The sequence below is a fragment of the Siphateles boraxobius genome, unplaced genomic scaffold, assembly GCF_051911475.1.
Source record: "Siphateles boraxobius isolate OS27281-9 unplaced genomic scaffold, OSU_SipBor_1 158, whole genome shotgun sequence".
In the NCBI taxonomy this organism is placed as follows: Eukaryota; Metazoa; Chordata; class Actinopteri; order Cypriniformes; family Leuciscidae; genus Siphateles; species Siphateles boraxobius.
The window spans coordinates 587,501-607,500 of NW_027508764.1; the positions used below are offsets into that span (position 1 = coordinate 587,501).

Sequence of the window (20,000 nt, forward strand, 5' to 3'; positions counted from 1 at the left end):
GATTTTATTTGACTTGACTTGACTTGATTTTATTTGACTTGACTTGACTTGACTTGACTTGATTTTATTTGATTTGACTTGACTTGATTTGACTTGATTTTATTTGACTTGACTTGACTTGATTTTATTTGACTTGACTTGACTTGACTTGATTTTATTTGACTTGACTTGACTTGACTTGACTTGACTTGATTTTATTTGACTTGACTTGACTTGACTTGATTTGACTTGATTTTATTTGACTTGACTGAAGCTGCTGCCATGTTCAAGTCTAGTTACCAGTTCAACAATGGCATACGAGAATGAACTGGACTTTAGTGAGTATAAACTCAGAGTTAGTGGTTAAAGATCTGGTAACTAGTAACGTTTAGTGTTTGCTAATTGTTTCGCTTTGGTTGTTTTTTGTCAGGTCACAGTGGTAAACTGGGATTAGTCAGAGTGTTTCTCAACTTGTAATTGCAAGTTCAACAAAGACGTGAGCAGTTTTAACTAGCAGAAAACTAAAGATCTGTCACCTGATGAAGCTGCTGCCAATGGGCTAGTGCCATAGGAAATCGAGTCTAGTTCCAAGTACAACAAGGGCATTAGAGAACGGACTGGACTAGTGAGTATAAACTCAGTTAGTGGTTAAAGATCTGGGCTGGTAATTAGTAATGTTTAGGGCCCTATCATACACCCGGTGCAATGCAGCGCCAGGCAAGTGTTTTTTGCTAGTTTTATCCCGACACCGGTATCATTTTCACGTCCTGCACAACGTTGTTTAAATAGCAAATGCATTTGCACCCATTTGTTTACCCATAGGCTGCTGGTCTGAAAACAAGGTGTGTTCAGGCGCATTCTTGCTATTTTGAGGCGACTGAAATAGACTGTGTCCATTTAACCTGGTCTAAAGTCAATGGTGTAGTTTTATTTTGCTGTTATCTAAAGAGCGCGTTAGTAATATGAGCCTATAGGCGGGTCCACAACGCGCGTCCCCTCTGCTTATTACACACACACTCTGCTTATTACACACACAGGGATGCGCAGCAGCACACAAACATGCCAAATATAAAAAAAATAAAAGGATTAAAATGTAAAAGATTAATATTGTGTTCATAAAGAAATGGTGAATCCGGCTTTAACCTCGCGCACGACCAGATCCGTTTGCTCGCTAGAGAAACGTTCAGTGTTTTTGCTTGCTAATTCCATCATGTAAATAGCGAATCCGCCATGACGCGAGCGCAACTGGCTATTAAAGGGAATGGGAGATGAGACTCTGGTTGGTTTATTTCACGTTACGCCCAAAACACACCATTACTCATTAAGAGAATATAGACGACCCTTTTAGATCATGCGCCAGGACCGACGACCATTTATCCCGTCGTTAAACTAGCAAAAGTGGATTCAGACGCCCTAAGTGCACCTGCACCGTGAGCTTTACACCATGAGCTTAGATCTTTAAAATAGGGCCCAATGTGTTTGCTAGCTGTTTCGTTTCGGTTGTTTTTTGTGATGTCGCAATAGTTAACTGGGATTAGTCAGAGTGTTTCTCAACTTGTAATTGCGAGTTTTACAAAGATGTGGATTTTTAAACTGCTAGTTATTTTAGTTTAAATGAGTTGGGTAGACTTAACTAGTGAGTTTAAACTCAGGGTAAGTGGTTAGAGATCTAGGTTGGTAACTAGTATCATGTAGAGGTTGTTAAAAGCTCCATTTCGGTTGTTTTTTGTGATATCACAGCAGATGGTTTGTCAGACTGTTTCTAACTTTCACGTTTTTACTTGCAGGAAATTCATAACCAGACAGCAACACACAGTAGTGTCGGCCCAGATCCGGCCCACAAGCATCCAGATGTGGACCGGATCTGGGCCGACACTATGTTGCTTTCTGGGTAATTACGTTAATACCGCCATGAATACAGGATTAATTCCCTCTGTGAGGATTAGGCTTTGGTTTTGTTGAGTTGTTCACTTTTGTTCTCCTATAATGGATTGGACTAGTGAGCATAAACTCAGGGTACATGTACCAGATGTAAGCCGGATCTGGGCCGAAACTATGTTGCTGTCTGGGTTAACATATAACATATGGGCTGGTGACTAGTAACATTGAGTGTTTTTTTGTGATGTCACAGCAGATAACTAGAAGTTAAGCGGTTAATGCATTTTTTTTTGACTAGCAGGAAGCTCATTATTACAGTAATTGCATGAATTCAGGATTCGTTCTCTCTGTGAGGATTAGGCTTTGTTTTAGTTGAGTTATTTTTCTCATGGCATGACTGCTAGTTATTTTAGGGCAAGTGACTGGTGTGGGACAGAATGAACGGATGTGATTGGGTTCATATGACACCCAGCTGTCTAGTCTGTCAAATATAGTCCGTTTGCTCAACCCGTGCTCTTGCGGACGACCTCAGGCCGTCTCTGAGGATGTGCTCCTGACCCGTTTGCATACGGTCATCTGGTAATTAGTGATCTCAGGTAATACAGGTGATTAGTCGCTGCAGGGCGGCTCGTTTAGTCTCTGATGAGGTCATGGGGTCGTCATCGAGTCGTTCATCAGTCTCAGAGCTCAGAGGACGACAGGAACGCGTGTTTCGTCTCGCTCGTGTCGTAAACAGCCCGAGGAGGGCTTGCAACATAGACATAAAGATGATGCATCAGGCGCTCTTCAGCTGCTTCAATTCAAAGTTAAAACCAAAGCTTTTTTTTTGTTTAAATTATTTTTAATGCTTTCCAGAGACCAGAGTTAGTTTTAGATTTTTTTTAATTGAAAAGAAACTTTTTTTAAAAACATTTTTAGAACCATTTTTTTCTTCGTATTTTGTATTTTGCTACATTTAATCTGTTTCTCAGCATTAAAATAGTCGTGAACAAGCACACTTTAAAAGTTTAAAAATGATAAAACTAGATTTTTGCTTCCAGTGTCCAGAGGAGGACAGAATTAATTTTATACTTTTCTTTTAATTGAAGATAAACTTTAATAACTTTTGTAATTTATATAAAAATTTATTAGTATTATTAATATTATTTAAAAATGTTCTTTTTATATTTTGCTACATTTTAACCTGTTTCTCACCATGAAAATAGTTGTGAACAAAAAACATGTTAAAATGATTAAAAATAAGATTTTCGACCATATTTATTCAAGTTTGTTTTGTTTGTCATCAGAGAAGTAAAAATGCAAACAAATTATTACTGTCATATTTAGCGCATTATTTGACGTTTTAAAATTGTGATTTTTATGTTAAAGTGTCAAGAGGATGAATTTTTTAGATTGAAAATGTAAAAAATCTTTTTACATTTTTTATTTACATTTCATATTTTGCTACATTTTCCCTTTAACCATAAATAAACAAACAAGTTAAAATTCGTAACCGTTTAGTTGATTTTGTCATCTGAACAGTTTGATAATTGCACACACACTGACACTATAACACTAAATCAGATTGAAATCAGATTCAGACTGAAAGACAGATTTACAGTGAAGGGCCGACTGATGTCCGTTCTTTAGCGTTTTTTTTATTTTCTGTTTCGTTTCAGTGTTCAGATCTCAACAGCAGCCGCTAGTTTCCAATCCTGCTAGACAGTGAACAAGAAGGACAGAGCCTTTGGTAGTCAGAAGCATTGCATTATGGGATGAGAGAGAATCCGCTGACAGTGAGGTGACAGACCGACCCATAATCCTTCAGTGCACAGAAAGCGTGTGTTAAAGTATAAGATGGTCAGGTGCGCTGATCTCTCAGATCGACGACAGCCTCTGTCCGCACCTGAGCGTAATAACCTGCGGGACAGATGTGCGTGTGTGTGTGTGTGTGTGTGTGTGTGTGTGTGTGAGCGTGACCTCGGGTGACCTCTGATGCCCACAGCTGGCAGGAGCCACGGGATTTACACTGGAAAACCGAAGCGTTAATCCGGAGTCACTTCCCTGCCAACAGACTTAAAGTTGAAATATGGTTATAATGTCATGCTAAAGTACATGGATGAATCATTTAAACATTAAACATCCATTTTAATTATAATATTAAATTGTGATGTTTTATATGTACTGTATATATACAACCATTAAAGTTATTAATGAAATGTGAAGATAAAATGTTCACATTACACACTTTTTATTATATTATATTATATTATATTATATTATATTATATTATATTATATTATATTATATTATATTCAATTATATTATATTCAATTATATTATATTCAATTATATTATATTATATTATATTATATTATATTATATTATATTATATTATATTATATTATACACACATTATATATAAATTATATATAAAAAACACTAATTTAAACAAATAATTTGTGCAAATCATAATTATTATTTATATATAATCATATTTTGCATAAATTATAATTACTTTAATTATATATATAAACAATATTTATATTTTATATAATTATATTTTGCAGAATTGAAGAAAAAAAGTAAGTCTATTTTTTGCAGTAAAAATACTTTTTGCTTAATTTAAATCTTATATGTGTTAAATATATACTTTCAGTTACAATAACACATTTTATCTTCACATTAATGTGCACTTGGAAGCAAATTATTTTAATTATCATGATAAATAATGTCACAATGCAAAAAATCTCAATGGTCCTAAAAATAGACTTTATTTATTTTATCTTTTTTTGTGCAAAAATGTACTTGCTGATAAGTTAGTGATATTTTATCACTTGATACACTATAAGCCAGACTTGTTCTTGACAGGTTTTATGAGTTTTTAACTGTATATCAATCAATATCGAAGCCCAGTCGAAGCCCATCAGAGTACACGTGAGTGTGTGTGTGTGTGTGTGTGTGTGTTACTGTATTCTTAGGGATTTGTGGTTTGATTTGCGAGTGCACGTGTGAAGGTACAGTTTTGTCATGTTCATCCCCGAGGCTTTGAGCGAGTGTTTGCCTGTCAGAAGGTTTGAAACGGAAATATTCACACTCTCATCCTGTGAATCGGGCCTAATGAACGCTGTGTGTTGAGTGACATCATCTTAATGAGACGCTTTTACTCGTTTCTGCTGTCACTCAAAACAACATGCACAACATTCAACCCTTTTCCTCACACATCTGTCAGATACAGTGCTTGAATCACATCGACGACTGTTGTGCTACTTTTTGTAGTGATTTAGTCCTTTTTTGGGTGTCATTAGTGTTTGGTCTGGTTTGATTTGTTTTGGCAGTCAGTGTGTGGTGTAATAGCAACACAGTGTGTTTTTGTGGAAAAGGCTCTTCTTGTGAAGGTCACGCCGTGGGACGAGACAGAAATGACATTTATTTCCTCACTTGTTTCTGAGGGAAGACGAATACCAGGCCAGTGACGGGGATGTGATTGACAGAGATTGTGATCCAGAGATGTGGATCGCCTCTGTGACACACGCTGGAAAACTAATAGAGTTCATGTCAAACATGTTTCCATTCGTTCAGGCAAACACAAGCATTCTTCCACTTCATTATTTGCTGGTATGTTTTCCATACAGTGTCATTACACTAGCAGCGCTCCGGATCTGACTGATGTAACGGCTCCCGTTGGGAATGTGTGCAGGACTTTGGAATTCTGTGTTTGAATGTGTTGCCGTGGTGATAAACCATGATCCGGGGGGGGGGGGGGGGGGCTTCGGGATCCTTAGGAATGTCAATCATTATGCCTCATTATTTATTATTTTTATAGTTTTTTTGAACATTAATTTACGTTCATTTAGATTATTTAGATTTATTTTATTTTACTTTTGTATGTACTATCCATTTTTAGTTATTTATTTTCTATTCATTTTTTATGTATTTATTTATTGTACTGTTTATTTTATTACTTTTTACATTTTTATTTTTTAACTATACAATATGTATTTTTATTTATTTGTTTTACTATTCATTTTTTAATTTCATAATCTTTAACTTATTTTGTTTACTATTCTTTTTAACTTTAACTTGTTTATTTATTTATTTTACTTTTCATATATATATATATATATATATTTACTATCATTTTTATTTATTTCATTATTTTAGTTATTTTTAATATTTATTTTGTTTATTTTGTTCATTTGTCATATTTCTAACAACATTTTATTTATTTATAATATTTATTTATTAATTTTACTATAAATGGATTTAATTTTTAACTCATTTTGTTTAATATTACATATTTATTTATTTATTGAAGTATTGATATATTTTAAACTGTTATTTATTTATTTATATGCCATTATGCCACTTAACAAAATGTGTTGTTAGATACAGCATAAAGTGGACCAAAATCTATAAATAGTTTTATAAAACAGCAAGAACATCCATTTAATAAAAGATGCCAATGTTGTAGGTGTTTTGTTTTTCCAGTCTGGTGTGGAATGAATCTGTAGATGATTTTTCCAGCGGGTGAATATTGTGTGTCTGATCATGTAATAAAGTAAGGAATGGCTGTGTTCTGCTTTCCTCTTCAGATCGGCACGTTCACGACACACATCGGTCAGGTGTTCCTGGAGCCGCTGCTGGGCGCCGATGAAGACGAGTATGAGGAAGAGCACAACAAACCTCACCTGGTCTACAGACACACAGACACGAGGTCACATGACTCGAGGTCACATGACCCGCAGCACTGCACCTCCTCAGGTAACAGCCTCAGGCCCAGCTCCACAGAAGTTTGTACTCTTTTTGTGAAGAAACAGTCCAGACTTTTGAGTTTGTAGCAAAAGAGTATGCAAGCTTTGGGACATATTACTTCGTCATCTTTAATGGACAGGTCTGTCGCTTAGTTACGTGCCCTGTCAATCATCTTTCACAGTTAAAATCCTCCATGCAAACTATATAATTTCCTACCGTTTCAGAGAGAAATGTGACCCTGGACCACAAAACCAGTCACATGGGTCAATTTTCTAAAATTGAGATTTATACATTAACTGAAAGCTGATTAAATACAGTATGGTTTGTTATGATAGGACAATATTTGTCTGAGATACAACTATTGAAAATCTGGAATTTGAAGGTGCAAAAAAATCTAAACATTGAGAAAATCGTCTTTTAAGTTGTGCATTTATGTTTACGATTTTGCTGCATTCACTCACAAAAATAAATGTTTTATACATTTACGGTTTGGAAATTTACAAAATATCTTCATGGAACATAATATTTACTTATTATCCTAATGATTTTTGGCATGACAGAATCGATAATTTTGACCCATACAATGTATTGTTGGTTTCGTGATCCAGGGTCACATGTGTTGTATCACGTTGATCCGCAGTCGTGGGTCTTTCATGCGGAGACTCTCCTCATGTGTTTGCAGTTTGAATATAATAATGCATTTAAAAGTTAAAAGTTCGCAACGCTGCTGCAGGTGAAATATAATGTGGACACCGTCAGGTTAGATACTGATAATGATTTAATGAATCACTCAAACCCTTTTATCTAAACCTCATAACCACAGGACTCACATCCTCCATATCTGTAGTTTTTTAACACTTTTTACTCGTGTTTGTAGTTCTAATTTAATCCAACACGCAATGGGTTGTGGGCAGTAATTAGTTACTGTAATTTAATTACTTTTCCCTAGAAAAAGTAAAGTAAGGGATTACTCTTAATTTTCAGTTACTTCTGATGTAATTGAGCTAAATACTGTGTATAGACCAATCCGATCTCACGGCAATTCGAATGCATTTGAAGTTGAAGTTTGAAGTTGCTAAATCGTACGACCACAATTGTACAAATTCGTTCGAATTAGCCACCTTGTATAATACGTATGAAATGCCGTGAGATCGGACTGGTTATCTCAACTAGTCCTCGGGACACGCAGCTCAAAAAAACAGTTTCATGTCTATCCCTGTAACTAGTAACTATCCCTAGTAACTACCGTAGTAATTAATTACTTTTTTAGCGTAACTTACCCAACACTGGTTATGGGCAATATTAGCCGCTAGCGCGTCCGCGGATCTGCAGCAGACTGGAAACAGTAGACCATCCGGGTCTCTTTGGAGACTCATTTCAACATACTACAATTTGCGATGTACCAATTCTATTTTCGAATACTATTTAGGATGGATGATATGCGAATTGGGACGCATCACATCTCCGTTAGCAATCGCTGGAGCAGAGACGAGGAAACACTGGCGTTTCAGAGCTCAAATGTGACGAATATATGACTGTTCAGGATCAGTTTTGAGCGTGTGGAAACTAAGTCAGTGTTTTCATCCTCAGCGGTGTCGTTTTAAGCTTGCTTGCGTGTGGTTATTGTGAGGATTAGCTTCTTCGTTATGAGCCGGTTATTGGAATTCTTCATCTAATGAAAGTAAATCAGCTCCAGACACTTTGCAGGAATCTCCGAAGCACAGAAACACTGGTGATCCTTCACTTCAGAAGCATTTAGTGAGATCTTAGGCCCTGTCCACACGGAGACGCGTTTAGCTGTATACGTACAAATTTGTTATCGGATCGGCGCTTCGTCCAGACGGATCCGGCGTTTTGGGAGACTGAAACTGCTATTATTTGAAACCGGGTCCCAGGGTGGATGAATCTGAAAACGACACCCTTGCGTCTTCGTGTGTACGGCCAATCCGTATATTTTGTGAAACGATGATGTCATCACCCCACGTGTCGACTAGTCAGACGCGCTAAATCAGTAGGGTCTAAATCTTAAATAAAACAGCAACTGCGACTACTTGCTTGTGTTCATGCTTCAGAAGCTAGTGAGCCTCTTTTATTTCTTTATTTATTATTTAGGCCTACTTTAATGTATTTTTATTTTATTTCTTTATTTTACTTCTTTATTTGTTTATATTTCTTTCTTATGCTATGATGCTTGTAGGCTATTTTGTCTGATTAAGACATTTCGTATTTTGTAGGGATGGGCATTTCAAGCAAAAATAATATTCGACGATCGCTGGGAATTATTTTATTATTATTCAAAAAACGCACCTCTGCCCCTCATGCTCACCAGTGACACGGCGTTCGCTCCGACATTACATTTCTCTGTACAGTAGTGCTACATGTTGTAGCCATTAAAGAAATTTTAGTTTCATATTTATGTTTAAATAATATGTTATTTTTTCCATTTGATATATGTTGATTATATGAAAAGTGAACAGCGCGAGTTGCCTTATCATAAGATGCGCAATATCAAGACACATCATTTTGACCACTTCATTAAGTTTTGTTTTATATAAAGCCTTTCTTTAAAGTGAATTTCGTTTTGTGTAAATTGTATCTTAATTTTAATCAATGTTTCATCAACCAATTGCCGGGATTTAATAAATAAGAAGCAAATATAGCAGACAATAGCCATCAGGACACGGAGGCGCCGACGCGATATAACTTGCATCCCACGTGAACTGGAGCTCGTCTCATAAATGAACAGAAACTCAGAAATATATCTAAGCTTGAAATGTCTACTTTTAAACAAAACAATTCAAAACGAAAAGAAACAGACAACTCTCTTATAATCCGTATGAAGTGTGCATTTCCCTCTGTAGGCACCTTCACCTACTGCGAAGGTGGCGAGTCAGCATCGTCACAGAAAACACTAGTATATTAATAAATAATTAAAATGTCTCCTTGCTTAATTTGACACATTCATAATGATGCTATTTGCTGGTTCTTTGTGGCAAGCTTTATGCGTCTGCTAACTAATCGAATATCGTGACTCATCCCTATTTTGTGCAGGCCATTTATGGTTTTTCATATTGTTCAATAAAGTTCTTGGTTAAAAAGAAAGAAAAAAAGAAGCCACTGTTCCTAATAATTATTGTATACAGCGCGCAAGGTTAATGCGCAAGTCTTCTTCTCTGTTTTTAGTGTATCTGTGTCAGAATTACAGCGCCTCATACTGGTCTGGCATGTATACTACATCGGTTTCAGTGGTTTCGTGTGTACGCAGAAATTTTTCCTGAGACGGCGCCGTGTTTACGGAATTTTTTTTTAGAACGAGGAAAAAAAAGATCGGATAGGGAAAGCTCTGGCTTCGTGTGGACGCGGCCTTAAAGAGATAATGGTGTGAAAGGGCTTTTACATTTTTTTTTTTTTAAACGAAGTGAGGAAAAGTAGCGCAAAAGTAACTTACATTACTTTCCATAACTAATAAGACAATTAGTTATTTTTTTAGGGAGTAACACAGTATTGTAACACTTTAGTTTTAAAAGTAACTTTCCCCAACACTGTTCCCAATACAAACCCAATGTGCTGCGTTGCTTCTCAAAGATTCTCAAGTTTTAGATGTATTTACTGGAAAGCAAGTCAAAAACGACTATTTAAAAACTGTAAAACTGTAAAAATAAAGTCTTGTTTAGATCATGCATGCACAAATCATTATTTACATGTCATTCAAACATGTGTGACTTTTAATAAAGCATCATAAAATAGTAATATGATGCTGCCATATTCTACAACGCTGCAAGTGCTTGACCTAGACATGAAACATTTACCTAGACATTTAGATGTACGATCCTTTGCACATGAGTGTGTAAATGATGATTTTTGTGGTGAACTCTTCATCTGCACTCCTTCGCGTCTCTGTTGTGAAGAAGTGACGCTGGATCGGGGTCGTGCATCAAAGAGATTGATGAGTATGAAAAGAGCTCAGCTGAAGGTGCTTTTGGTTCAATCTGATAATGATTTGATGCTCAGATACGGAACGCTTTGAAGAAGAGGAGTCAGTGTCAGTGTTGCTGTATTACAGTCTTCATGAAAGGAAAGATATGCTTCTCTTTTGTCCCCATATCCCAGTGAAACGCTTCTGGAACAAGAACAAATGTGGGCGGGGCTTGATTGTGTCTGTGTGGAATTGATTGGATGGTTGTGGTTTGCTATTGGCTGATCTCATGTGAGTGACAGGTTGCCCCGCCCACGTCATCGGAGAAGATAACTTATTTTCATTCAAGATTAGTAACACAATAATGATGATGTGCACCTATAAATTATTTATGATAAACACTGCATTATTCCATAAAAATAGGAATTATCCATCCATCCATCCATTCATTTGTGTGTCTATCTATCTATCTATCTATCTATCTATCTATCTATCTATCTATCTATCTATCTATCTATCTATCCATCCATCCATCCATCCATCCATCCATCCATCCATCCATCCATCCATCCATCCATCCATCCATCCATCCATCCATCCATCCATCCATCCATCTATCCCAATTACTTCAAACTTTCAGGCTAGGCTTTTCTCAAGCCAACATCAAAGTTTGTTCACAAACTTTATTCCTCTAGTTACAGTTGCTAGGTGGTTGCTACAGTGTTCTGGGTCTTTGCTTGGTAGTTTCTCTCGCTGTGACTTATGCTCCCATTATAAAGCATAAGTGATTAGAAAATCAAAGATCTGAGCATGTATTAGACTGCAGGGTGTTGCTGGAAAATATTTCCAAAGCTTTGCAAGTCACGGCCGGACAAATGAGTCACTCTATCTGCTGTTTAACACCTCGCTTACTCAGCGTCTCTCGTGAGATACACACTGATAACTGATGTTCAGAGTCTCAGATGCTGCTCATTGCTCAGATCTCAGTTGTGTTGTGTAACAAATTTTTTACCTAAAATTATTGAAGAGAATAAAAACAGATCCAATTGAGTCACTAGTTGTCATCCAGTGAGCTATTGTAAATTAAAACAGCCTAAATAAAACAGCCAATTGGTGATTGGTAAAGTCTTGTGTCACTGCAGTGGATTTCATTGGCATTTCAGATATGAAATTGAATACAGCTTTGAATAATTAAATGTTTCCCCATTCAAAGAGATATGACTGAAACAGCTGTTTTAAAGATGGCTGAAATGCCTTATCTTAAAGGGATAGTTCACCCAAAAATGAAAATGACCCCATGATTTAGTCACACTCAAGCAGAGGTGTAAAGTCCAGGTTCAGAAAGTAAAAGTCCACTACAGTATTTTGCTCCAATCACCTGGATTTGCGAATTAGCACAGTTTTTCAGCCTGGAGATTGCACTGTTTATGATGGATTGATGTACTTTTTATGATGGATAGATGCACTTTTATGATGAATAAATGCACTTTTATGATGGATAGATGCACTTTTATGATGAATAAATGCACTTTTATGATGGATAGATGCACTTTTATGATGATAGATGCACTTTTATGATGGACAGATGCACTTTTATGCACTTTTATGATGGATAGATGCACTTTTGTGCACTTTTATGATGATAGATGCACTTTTATGATGAATAAATGCACTTTTATGATGATAGATGCACTTTTATGATGAATAAATGCACTTTTATTATGGATAGATGCACTTTTATGATGGATAGATGCACTTTTACGATGATAGATGCACTTTTATGATGGACAGATGCATTTTTATGCACTTTTATGATGGATAGATGCACTTTTATGCACTTTTATGATGATAGATGCACTTTTATGATGGACAGATGCACTTTAATGATGGATAGATGCACTTTTATGATGAATAAATGCACTTTTATGATGGATAGATGCACTTTTATGATGGATAGATGCACTTTCATGATGATAGATGCACTTTTATGATGGACAGATGCACTTTTATGCACTTTTATGATGGATAGATGCACTTTTATGATGGACAGATGCACTTTTATGATGATAGATGCACTTTTATGCACTTTTATGATGGATAGATGCACTTTTATGATGATAGATGCACTTTTATGATGATAGATGCACTTTAATGATGGATAGATGCACTTTTATGATGGATAGATGCACTTTTATGCACTTTTATGATGATAGATGCACTTTTATGATGGACAGATGCACTTTTATGATGGATAGATGCACTTTTATGATGGATAGATGCACTTTTATGATGATAGATGCACTTTTATGATGGATAGATGCACTTTTATGCACTTTTATGATGGATAGATGCACTTTTATGATGATAGATGCACTTTAATGATGGACAGATGCACTTTTATGCACTTTTATGATGGATAGATGCACTTTTATGATGGACAGATGCACTTTTATGATGATAGATGCACTTTTATGATGGACAGATGCACTTTTATGATGATAGATGCACTTTAATGATGGATAGATGCACTTTTATGATGGATAGATGCACTTTTATGCACTTTTATGATGATAGATGCACTTTTATGATGGCCAGATGCACTTTTATGATGATAGATGCACTTTTATGATGGACAGATGCACTTTTATGATGATAGATGCACTTTAATGATGGATAGATGCACTTTTATGATGGATAGATGCACTTTTATGATGATAGATGCACTTTTATGATGGATAGATGCACTTTTATGATGGATAGATGCACTTTTATGATGGACAGATGCACTTTTATGATGATAGATGCACTTTTATGATGGATAGATGCACTTTTATGATGGACAGATGCACTTTTATGCACTTTTATGATGGATAGATGCACTTTTATGATGGACAGATGCACTTTTATTATGATAGATGCACTTTTATGATGGACAGATGCACTTTTAAGATGGATAGATGCACTTTTATGATGATACATGCACTTTTATGATGAATAAATGCACTTTTATGATGATAGATGCACTTTTATGATGATAGATGCACTTTTATGATGGATAGATGCACTTTTATGATGGACAGATGCACTTTTATGATGGACAGATGCTCTTTTATGATGGATAGATGCACTTTTATGCACTTTTATGATGGATAGATGCACTTTTATGATGGACAGATGCACTTTTATGACGATAGATGCACTTTTATGATGGACAGATGCACTTTTATGATGATAGATGCACTTTAATGATGGATAGATGCACTTTTATGATGGATAGATGCACTTTAATGATGGATAGATGCACTTTTATGATGGACAGATGCACTTTTATGATGATAGATGCACTTTTATGATGATAGATGCACTTTTATGATGGACAGGTGCACTTTTATGCACTTTTATGATGGATAGATGCACTTTTATGCACTTTTATGATGGTAGATGCACTTTTATGATGGACAGATGCACTTTTATGATGGATAGATGCACTTTTATGATGGATAGATGCACTTTTATGATGATAGATGCACTTTTATGATGGATAGATGCTCTTTTATGATGGATAGATGCACTTTTATGATGGATAGATGCACTTTTATGATGATAGATGCACTTTTATGATGGATAGATGCACTTTTATGATGATAGATGCACTTTTATGATGGATAGATGCACTTTTATGATGATAGATGCACTTTTATGATGGACAGATGTACTTTTATGCACTTTTATGATGGATAGATGCACTTTTATGCACTTTTATGATGGATAGATGCACTTTTATGATGGACAGATGCACTTTTATGACGATAGATGCACTTTTATGATGGATAGACGCACTTTTATGATGATAGATGCACTTTAATGATGGATAGATGCACTTTTATGATGGATAGATGCACTTTTATGATGATAGAAGCACTTTTATGATGGATAGATGCACTTTTATGATGGACAGATGCATTTTTATGATGATAGATGCACTTTAATGATGGATAGATGCACTTTTATGATGGATAGATGCACTTTAATGATGATAGATGCACTTTTATGATGGATAGATGCACTTTTATGATGGATAGATGCACTTTTATGATGGATAGGTGCACTTTTATGATGGATTGGTGCACTTATATGGACTTGGACAGCCATTTACTGCCCTTATAAAGCTTGGAAGAGCCAGGACATTTTTTAATATAACTCTGATTGTATTCTCCTGAGAGAAGAATGTCATAAACACCTAGGATGGCTTCAGAGTGAGTAAATCATGGGGTAATTTTCATTTTTGAGTGAACTTCCCCTTTAAAGGGGCTTGCGTGAGATTGATCACCTGTGCGCTCGTGCACCTGCCGCCAGTGCCAGAGATCCAGAAGTGTTTAAGCTCAGTTCGCTCGCGGCACACACACGCCCAAGCTAGCGCTGCCGTCTGGACTTAATCTGGCGTAGTGCGTTCGCTGGCTGCAGAGTTGCCAGGACAGCTCAGTTTCAGAGCGGCTCTGTTTGTTTTGTGTTTGAGGAGTGCCAGATCTCCAGATGAATGCTGCAAAGGCAGACAGATTAACCAGGATCTTCGGGGTTTATGGGGGAAACGCTTCATGTAGATTGGTAATGGTTTTTGTGCATGACACACAGCTGAGTCTGTGTGTTCAGTGATCTGTGCCTGAAGACACTAAATTAACCCATTTAAAGGGTTTTAGTGAACACTGTATCATAACTAATGCTTTTTTCCAGCACAAATATCTAGACATTCTTAAATCAAGATTTAAGAATCAAGAACAATGACTAAAGATATTAAGACTTGTTTTCTGACAAAAACATCAAAATTAAGTGATTTTGTGCTTAAAACAAGAACAAAAATCTGCCAACAATGTCACAAATTATAAATATAAAACTAACTACACTACATAAAAAAGAAACATTTTTAGTGCAGATAGACAAAATACATTCATGTTCATAACCACTGTTGTTGGTAACGCATTAAAAAGTAACTCAAGTTATGTAATCAGATTACTTTTTTTCAGGTAACTAGTAAAGTAATGCATTACTTTTACATTTATTCCAATATATCTGTTACTTTTTCAAAAATGTAACTCAAGTTACTTATTTATCCCATGTATTGACTGACGCCTCTCCTGTCTGCATGTTCAGAGAAATCGCGAGTACATGCAAAGATAAATGTGTAAACATGATGGTTACTGTAGTTCTAGATTAATGTGAGAATCCATTTACTTGCTCAAAAACAGATTCAGTATTCCTCAAAATTAATAAAAGCAGTTAAATGCATATTCAGAATATTACACAAACCTGCAATATGTTAAATAACACAAGTGTACTTAATGTATTTAATCTCACTTTATTAACCAATATCTTTGCTGCTGACCTTCCATAAATTGATTCAACCATATTAATAATCAAAAAATAATTAATTTTGTAGTTTTATTGCTGAGTTTATTCAGAATGGCAGCACAGCTGAAAGCTTTAAAATTACAGGCATGAATTTGCATTTCTTTCAGCCTGAGGCTTATTCATTTCTTCATGTGTGAAAAGGGCTTTTACATTTGCAAACATTTTGTTTTTATAAAACAAACAATCAAGCCCAGCCGAGGTGAGAAAAAGTAGCGAAAAGTAACAACACATTACTTTCCATATAAAGTAACTAAGTAAGACAATTAGTTACTTTTTAGGGAGAAACACAATATTGTAACGCATTACTTTTAAAAGTAACTTTACACTGTTCCCAATACAAACCCAATATTCAAGATATTCAATATTCAAGAATTTTTAGACATATTTACCGGATAACAAGTCAAAAAAGACTGTGTAAAAGTCTTGTTTATTTCAGATTCAGATCACACGACCTTCTGTAACACACATATTTAGACAATAAACTTCCATATTTATTACAACTAGAGTGATACTCAAACCTTGGTTATAAAACGAATGACTGATGTCTTATGATTATGTGTTAATAATGAAGGCGTCCTAAAGCTGCTGTAGTGAGGCTGTGTGCAGTGCTTCAGGATGGTTTGAGACACAGGTTGTGCGGACACATAAAGCCTGTCTTTGTGAGGGTCAGTGATGGGGCACTTCTTTATGTCGGGCTTGAAAGAGCAGTCTTGTCTTGAATCAGAGCTGCGATTGTGCGGGGAGAGACCGAGGAGGATGAAAGGGAAGATGGGATGTGTTCGGATCGTGCCAACTGTCCCAGTTTATAGGATGCCAAGCGGATGGACGATGACGTTATGCTTCCCTGAATGTTTAATGCTCAAAGGTTGCTTTTAACTCTTTTATGAGTTAATTTAATGGCGTTCTCAAGTGCGTTAATGTCTCAGATTTTATACAGATGCCCAAGTCATGAAATTAAATGAAATATACTTTATTGGAAATTTTGAATGGCCAGCATTTCGCCAAAACCTGATACATTAAAAAAAATGACACAAAATATTCATACACACCATACACATAAAAAGAAATAACTTCACTAATTCATGTTCAACAGTCTAATTGATACTGGTACCGGTACAAAAGAGTTTTTAAAGCTGTTTCGTTTATAACGGAAAGTTCTTCTTCCAGACGGATCGAGTTCATAAGAGCGGTAGAGAACATGAGACGGGACGCTTTAAACCCTTTTAGCCTCATTTAGTCTGAATACTACAGGTGAAACTCGAAAAATTAGAATATCGTGCAAAAGTTCATGTATTTCAGTAATTCAAATTAAAAGGTGAAACTAATACATTTAGTATATATAACTATATACATATGCATGATCATACTTTTCAGAGGGCCGACATTTCTGTATTTAAAATTCTTTTTTTTTATTGATTTCATGTAATATTCAAATTTTCTGAGATTTTGAATTTGGGTTTTTCATAAGCTGTACGCCATAATCATCAAAATTATAACTTTTGCACAATATTCTAATTTTTCGAGTTTCACCTCTAGCATAGTCTTTCAGTCCAATCATTTTCATCGAAAGTTCGAACAATATATAGTATCTTTGATTTTGATTTTACAGAAAGATCATCATACTATGTGGACAAGCCATATCTGATCACACTTTCTACAGACTGATAAAAAGGAATAGTCATCATCCAGTAAGAGCTGTAAAATAAATGTGAAGATCATTCAATGAGAAACGATTGAGTTTATATTGAGGTTTGAGTGGAGTTTGAGATATTAATGTGTGATTTCTGTTCCCTGCATGGACATGTTCTGGTGTGTTTGTGTCTGCTGAAACGAGAGGATGAGGGTGTAGAACAAACGTTGTATCTTTATCTCTGAAGCGATTGTTCTCACGAGATACGGGTGAATGTTTGTCGCAGACGTCCATCTCAGATCTCTCGATTGTGTCCGACAGAAGAACCGTCCTGTAGAAACTACAGTTCTACATTTATAGTGCTGCTCGGTGTGAGTTTGAGTGTGATGTGAAAATCTGTGTGATATAGTGAATATTCACATGGTTGAAATGCTATAATAAAACCTTATAAGAGTCCCTGAGTGATACTAAAACAACACCGGGGAGTTTCTGTGGTTCTCCGTCAGCGCTGATCTCACGTCTGGCTCGTCTTGAGACGTGTTGAGAGATGTGTTTCCATAATAATGGCTGTTAGTGTTCATCTCCACATCTGGATGTGGATCCATTTACACTCTCTGTCATCAGAGAAGCTCAAAACCATGTCGAGTTTATGTAGAGTCGGATGTTTCAACATCTTAAAGGGGCTGTATGTAAGAACTATCATGTATGAAGCGCATTTTATTGCAAATGTGTGAGCAGCTTGTAACGAAAGTAAAAAAACGAGACTTCCTAGGTTGTCTATGAAAGCCTGTAGACCGATTTTTATGTGTAGGACTCTGGAAAAATAAAAAGGATGTGATGTTTACGCTCCCGAGAGTCTCTCTTCCGTTCAGTGACGCATGAAACTAATGCTTATACAATGTTCATGGTTACACCGAAAGAGGAGTGTGTTTACCGTACAACATCGTAACTCGCGGCTTCACTATCACAGTACGTTACACCGCTGGAGAAATACACTAGCGAGTCACGTGTGACTAAAACTTTAATGTAAAATGTAATTAGGATTTTATGTGCAAATATAAAAGTTTTAAATATCTCAAATGGTATAACAAGCGTCTTAATTGTGATTATAAGATGTCTGAAACTTGTGTTTAGGGTTCAGCTTCAAGCGCTGCTTTGAGATGTTAGCGTGTTCCTGGCGTTCAGATCAGTGCGTTTACGCTGGCGTTTATCTGGCTCTTCGGGTCATGTGACCGGCGGGTGTACGGAGAGAGAAGAGGGTTGAGGGCGATACGGGTCGATTCGCATCATCTGTTCAGGAGACGAGTGTGTGTGTGTGTGTGTGTGTGTGTGTGTTTCTCTTTTATGAATGTGCAGCTTTGGTTCATTGAGGCCGTTTTTGACATGTTTTCTGTTTAGTAGTGTCAAGTTTCATGTCGCCATTGCTCATGTTTAGTGTTTCTCAGGGTTGTTATCATTAACTTAAATATTTGCAATTAAAATAAACATTAACTGAAATAAAATATAATATAAAAAAACAAACTAGTAACCATAGTACTAAAATAACACTGGTGTTTATGATCTGAACAGATCCATTACACTAATATTATTCATGGTAAATGATCAGAATCAGAATTTTCATCTTTTGGGCTTTTGTCCAGTCTCAGGTGAAGCTCAGTCTAAGAAACATCTGCATCTCCCATAGATCACTCTTAATAACGTCTGCAGGGTTTCAGACATGATTCATGAATATGATGAATCGCTTGTTTCTGATGAATGTTTGTGAAGTTTCTTATCGTCATTGAAAAGCAGATCTAACAATGGTCCTCATCTGGTTTCAAGTTAAAGTATCATACCATCCTTCAAACAGGATACATTTGAGAAACAAAATGGCATGAGATATTAATACTTGTTTTTTAAGAAATTGTGTATATAAGTGTATGCATTTTTTAAGTAATTGCTGCGAAATATATTTTAAAATTTATTTAATTTAAATATATATTTTTATTATTAATTTATTTGATTTTTGCTAAATATATTTTAATGTATTTAAATATATATATTTAAATATTTATTCCTATTTATTATTTTATCTATTATATTTTATTTTTGCAAAATATATTTAAAATGTATTTTATTTATTGATGTATTTATTTGTATTTATTTATTTTTGCTCAATACATTTTAAAATTAATTTTATTTATATTTTTATTTATTTATTTTTGCTAAATATATTTAAAAATGTATTTAATATTTAAATATTTATATATTAAAAAATATTACCAAAAATATATATCTATATTAATAATTTTTTTTATTGTGTTCTGTTTTTGCTGAATATATTTTTTTATTTATTTTTTAATTCTTATTATAGAATAGATTAACCCTCTTCTGGAATCTGATGGAATGAGCCGTAGCTCCAGGTTCAGTGTGTGTGACACACAGTTCAGTGAATGTGTTTATGACTGTCCTGTTGAC

At 35.4% G+C, this 20,000-nt stretch overlaps 1 protein-coding gene across 2 annotated transcripts in view; it reads left to right on the forward strand.

Annotated features, from left to right (window-relative positions):
- Positions 1-20,000, forward strand: part of LOC143738880 (A disintegrin and metalloproteinase with thrombospondin motifs 20) — a 133,143-nt gene that overhangs the window by 2,284 nt on the left and 110,859 nt on the right. For both annotated transcript variants that reach the window (XM_077230953.1, XM_077230952.1), the window contains exon 3: positions 6,432-6,600. Coding sequence is in view for 1 of the 2 variants with exons in the window: in XM_077230952.1 (XP_077087067.1) it covers positions 6,432-6,600 (169 nt within the window). In the remaining variant the exon portion in view is untranslated. The remainder of the gene's footprint in view (positions 1-6,431; positions 6,601-20,000) is intronic.